This window comes from Anarhichas minor, unplaced genomic scaffold (assembly GCF_050575085.1).
Source record: "Anarhichas minor isolate MPS153535 unplaced genomic scaffold, ASM5057508v1 ptg000027l, whole genome shotgun sequence".
Classification (NCBI taxonomy): domain Eukaryota; kingdom Metazoa; phylum Chordata; class Actinopteri; order Perciformes; family Anarhichadidae; genus Anarhichas; species Anarhichas minor.
This window is the reverse complement of record NW_027466473.1, coordinates 6,351,734-6,357,733: the sequence shown is the minus strand read 5'-3', so window position 1 is coordinate 6,357,733 and position 6,000 is coordinate 6,351,734. Positions and strand designations below refer to the sequence as shown.

Sequence of the window (6,000 nt, the reverse complement as noted above, 5' to 3'; positions counted from 1 at the left end):
ATGTGAAGCATGCTGACTGGGAACATATGAAACATAATTTAGATACAATTATATGGTTATTGAGAACAAGATATAGTTGAATATCTGGCTTGAGTTCAGAGTGTTCTGATTGGCTGAGAGGAACAAGTGTAACAATACGTAGGACTGACGTTAATTTACAAAGACGAATGATGTGGCAAAAATCAAAGGGCGAATAGAAAGAAGTAGTTCCAGTTTCACATTTATTTTTTATATATTTGTATGTCCAGGTCTTGTGTCACTGTTTGGTAATTCAAATACAACATTAAATGTATTAAATATTTCTAAATATACCAATGAAATAGTGATTATACACGCCATGATGCACTTTTAAAAAGTGTGACTGCGTATTCATCCGCCTCACCGAGTGGACTTCCATTTCCGGGATGTTTTATCTTCAGCCCAACCTCCACCGCCATTGCAGGACCAGGGAGTCGGTGTAGTGGCAGTCGGTTGTTAGCCAGGGGAAGACCGCAAGTAAACAGTTGAGGGACGAATTATAAAGTACCACCACACCGACAGCAGGTTTTACACAAGGCTTACTACTAATTCATTTGGACTTTAGACTAGAATCCTGCTGGCTGTCTGGCTAGGATATAGGAGAAGAAGCCGTAATTTGTTAGCATTAGAAGCGGAGGAGAGCGAGAGGACCCGCCATGGCTCAGATCTTGCCTATTCGCTTTCAGGAGCACCTGCAGGTATGTGGATGAATGAATGGTTGAATTGTTTGGTAAAGCTGTCTTTCAGTCTTAATCACTGCGATATCCCGAGTGACTCAAGGGACTTTTCAAACACAAGTTAAGGATTGCTAACAAGCTGAGGTAGCTAACGCGAGCTATGCTAACTAGCTTGGCAGGGTGGATGACGTTTATCTTAGTTAGCATCTAGCCTTCTAGCTAACACTTTGACTAACCACCCTGGTTCGTGATTTACGTTAAACGACGAAAGCCTGCCACTGGGCGACACAAACAAAAGGTTTATACAAAGGCTATCGAGTCGTAATCATAAATGTTGCGTTGTCCCAGCCATTTCTTATGAGTTAACGTAACGTATAACTATCGGCAGTGAACATATTCTCAGAAAAGGTGTTATCAGAGTAACGTTACACATTGCTATAATATTAGTACAAATGGGCACTGTCGATGCTTCTTTGAGGATAATTAACAACAAACGTTGTATATTTAGTTGTTAATTATCGTATTACCTGCACTGACCTGGTCGAACCGCAGTTCGTACACCACTTCCCATATAGTCACGTGACAGCTGAGTGTTAAGTAAAACATATTTACACTTTTACAGTTAACCTACTTGTTTAGCGTTTACATAATCTCGAATATGCATTGTCGTGTAACGTTGAAAGCGATTATCCGACCACAGGAGGATAATGACGTTGACAGGTTGTAGATATGGTCACGTGATGCGTTAGCTTGTCGATAGCTTGTCGATTCCTTTGATATGGTAGAAACAAAGCAGGTATCACACACGTCTGTAATACTAGAAAACAGGTGGTTTCCTTAATGTGCAGGCCTCTGCACTATATGGACTGGGCTTGCTTCTTGGTTTAAATGGCCACACCTTTGCTATAACTCCGATTTATACTGCCAGTTGGTCAGGTTGAGGAAGTGGAAACATCCATGGCTCTCCACGCTTATGGATTCAGTCCGGAGGGCTGACTTTCAAGATGTAATGAATAAATTATAGTGGCGTTTCAGTCAAGCCTCAGGTGATTTATATGATCTCTTCACCTATTGGCTTTAAGACTGTCATTTGTTTGTTCAAACTTTTTATTTGTTTTCCCAAAAAAAAAAAAAAACAGCTTTGGGCTTCACAGGCTTATGTGACCGATGACTTTGAGCTAAAAGTTAGACAATTTCCTTGTGATCCAGGCTGTTCTTGTTGCTGTTTTTTCCCCTTAATTTCCCTTTGTTCAACACTTGGTAATAACAGTGCTTTGACACTGATCCCTGATGTGAGGTCAGGGTCAGTACTATTGGAGTAGATTGTGACTTTCAGCGCACCTTGTTCAGTGACAGCTTAGCAGATGAATGTTTGAACCCAGGCCTACTGGTCTTATTATTTCTTCCTGCCACCATGACACTATCACAGTTATTACATATCTTGTGAGGTTGGGTTCTTGTTCAAAGCAGGTGGTTGCTGTCTTTAGATTTGTCTTGATTTTTTTTTTTGTCGTTTTTGTTTGCTTTTGATGATATTGAAACAAAAGACAATAAACTAATTTACAGTGCAGCACTGCAGTCTGTGGTGACTTACTGTGGATACTCTGAATTATAATTGAGCTAATATTTTATCTTTAGTAAAGTGACAGGCTTTATGCAATCATGTCCCGACACTACATCTTTGTAATGAAATCATACCGGTTGTAGCTTTTGAATTTTACTATAAGCTTTCATTCAGGGAACCAGTGTATTTCACATGTAGCTTCTTCTAGTTCTGATCTATCTAGTGATATGAACTGTGTGCTTTTCCTGTTTTGTGTCATTGACGTGTCACAAGGTCATTTTTTGTGACTAATCAACTCCCAAGAGATCTCCAGCAACTATCACTAATGCATGACCTGCATATGCTGTTTCATGCATGTTTCACAGCACGCATCACTTGAGCAGATCATGCAGAATATTAAAGCTGGACGATATAAACTGAAATCTATAAATTGTCACAGTTGCCTCTTTTTTTTGTGTTGGCTCATTTATAATAGGTTTGTTCTGAGAAGTTGGTTCATTAATCTTGTTAATGAGTTTATCAGGTGGAATAAGATTACAGGTGCACCCTGGTAGCAGGATGGAAGTTATCCTAGTTTATTGATGCCTTTTGAGCCTTCTGTTATTATGGGTCAGTGAGAGGTGATATGAAAATTGTTTTGTGCAATTGGTTTCAAGTAAGTCATTTGAACAAAGTCTCGTAAAACTTCTTAAAGAACTCCTATTTTGTATAGGCCTATAGTTTAAGATGCTAGTATATGTAGTTGTGTTAATAAAGTTAACATTAAACAGTATCATAGTGAATATCTCCTGAAGCTGTCGATCTTTCTATGTGATTGTGAATAACCACAGAGCAGAATTAAAGGCTCACTGATCGTCTATCAAATGAAAGTGTGGTAAAATGATCAAGATTTTATACTTCTCAGTTGTCTAAATTATACTTTTGATGATGCTACTTTTTTATTGAAGCTTACACGCATGATTCTCTCATTGACATCGCCTGCAGGAATTTGAGTTAATGTACGAAGCTAACACACGGAGCCAGCTGTGCATTGCCTACGACAGCTTGAAAGGAAGCATTTACCTTTGTCTGTGCTCTCTCTCCAGTTCTCTCTCTCTCCCCGTCTTCCTCCCTCAAACTTTGCAATTGTGTCTTCTCTCATCCGGTCTACTTGCATGGCTTGCATTTTTATATATCATCCATTTATATAGTGGAGTGCAGACTCCAGTTAAAGAACTTTAATTGCACAAGTGTCAAGTAAAATACCTGTAACTTACTACACAACATTGTATATGCAATCAGTTTGTCACGTGATCTATATGAAATATGTCATGCGTTCTGGAAATATGTTTTAAAAAATGTTAAATGAACAATTTACTGACTAGCAGCTTTCTTCTCAGGAGCATATCAGTGGAAAGGTTCTGATCAGTAAGGAACTAGTGTCCTCGATACACATACCTACCTGGAAGTTGGTTGTCTGATAATTAAAAATGTCTCTCGGTCCTGTTTACGTAATGATAACATGGTGCCCAGTCTTTGTTGACAAAGTCTTCCCTTGCATATAGTATTTAGTAAGCATGGTTTGACAATCCAGGTTTCCTTTCCTGGGCCAAATAGGCACTGTTGATGATTAATTGAGTGAAAAGCCTCAGCTTATCAAATATTGTCTTAATTCAACACAGTATTTCACGTGCATGTCCGTAATGACATGTTACTGTTAATTTACTTTCTCTACATGTGTATGTTTTGTTAGTATACACAGTAATCTGTTATATTTACAAAACATTTCCAACTGTCCTTGCTCAAAAACACCCACCAAGAACCTTCTTGTTAAATGTCTATATTTTCCCCAGAACACCTGGCAATTGTATCATAAATAAAAAAAGTTTACTTACATATTTTAATACTAAAGTTTCATGCCATTGCTTTTTTCTTCAGATCTGACCACTTTTTAGTCAGACACTTCATCAACCCTGAATAGCCACAGAGAATCACACGAACCCAGAGTTATCAAAACTTTTGAAAGGGGGAAACAAAGGCAAACTTAATATAAATAAAAGTGATTACCCTTACGTTCTGTTGTAAACACCCATTAGGAGTTACTACCTTACTTAAGTGGGCAGTGTCCTCAGATCCCAGCTGCCAACTTTGTGACTAATATTTGCAAATTTGCCCTGAATGGTGATTCGAGGGAAAGAATCAAGTGTAATTGGCAGTCAAATTCATTCAGATTAAATTAGATGTTTGAGGTCTGAGAAAGGACTTAGTTCCCTGAATACTCTAAAAAAGATGGGACTTGTAATCTGGCAGTGCTGACAATTAATGCATATAATTCAGATTAATTTCCATTGTTTTGTAATAAGTATGATTTTGTTTGTGGCACATACAAGTACCATTACATCCCTACTGTTTGCCTAGAGAGAATAGCATTAGATTGCTATTACCTTACAAGGGTTGGATGGTGCACTTTGAACTGTGCGGGTAACTGACCAGCTGATATCTCGTGACAGGCCGGTGAGGATACAGAACTGCTGAACACATGACATTCTGCAGCACTGTCTAACTGTAAGATAAAGCGTGAATTTGTGAGAAAAAAGGAAACTGTAGTCCCAAAACCACCTCAGCAGAACTGGCCTGGAGTGGAGCTGGATGAGCTCCAGAAATGCATGCATTCCCCCCCCCCCCCCTCTCTCGCTTTATCAGTAATAGTAAAGGCAGCCCTCTTGCTCCTCACCCCTGGGCTGGTCACATGTCTCCCACACGTGTCACATGGTAGTGGAGGAGGCAGCACTGGGCAGGCCTGTTGTTTCAGTCCTGGTAGACAATGGGTCCCTGGTTTCCTGTTGTGGAGCACTGCAATGAAGTGCTGCAAGCCTCAGCACATTACATAGCACATCCTTCCCTGCCCTCCCTTGAACTTTACATGTGTGGGACACACGCAGCTTTTTTTCTGCTGAGCAAGATGCTGCTTTCCTTTGAAGGAGGAGCATACAGGTTAAATCAACAAATGGGATTCCCCTGGCGTCGTTAAGAATAGTTAATATGTGCTGGCTGATTCCTGAAAAGCAACCATCAGCTCAATTTTGACTTTGACTTTATTCAGTTTTACTGAGCTTTCTTACGAGAGAACATGTGTCCTCTGAGCTGGATGACTGTTTGCTATGGATCATCTCAAATGAGCAGGAAAACATCAGCACTAGGGCTGCATGGATGCATCAGTTATTTGCATTGGCCAAGAGTTGCATAAACATGTGTTGGGATTTTGGACCCATATCAAATATATGCCTGATATTGCAACAGCTGCAGGGAAGTTCTCATGGGTTCACATGCTGAAGAAAAATACAAAGATGTTTAAGTAACTTGATGCCAAAAGTTAGTACTTTGTTGTAATTCCCTTAAATGTTTGTTTAGTAATAAATCAGGGCAGATACTAATTAAATAGCATTTATTTTGACATCTGAATTCGAACCAAGCATTATAGTCACAGAACCGTGGTGGTACTACAATGAAATCAAGATAATTGGTTCTCCTTTCCTGATGAAAGGAGGGGAATTGCTTGAGCTGATTTGTTTTGGTCCTCCACAGTGAAGCGCTTGCTGTGCCTTCAGAGTGAGGGTTTATTACACTTAATCCATCTATGACATGTAATCGGGGTTGTGAGTGTTTGCATGCTTGGCCACTACTTTTTCTGGTGGCAAAAAAGTATGAGAACGGTATTGCTGTGTCACAGCAACTGATTTCTTTTAATATCTCATGGACTTC

General features: G+C 39.5%; 1 protein-coding gene across 2 annotated transcripts in view; it reads left to right on the top strand.

The window, feature by feature from the left end:
- Nucleotides 1-419: 419 nt before the first annotated feature.
- The window catches only part of cltca (clathrin, heavy chain a (Hc)), a 31,271-nt gene continuing 25,690 nt past the window's right edge, over nt 420-6,000 (top strand). Inside the window, exon 1 of one of the 2 annotated variants that reach the window (XM_076102375.1) lies at nt 420-716. In XM_076102375.1, the coding sequence (XP_075958490.1) occupies nt 675-716 (42 nt within the window). In that variant the 5' untranslated portion in view covers nt 420-674. The remainder of the gene's footprint in view (nt 717-6,000) is intronic. The other variant, XM_076102376.1, reaches the window with a different exon arrangement.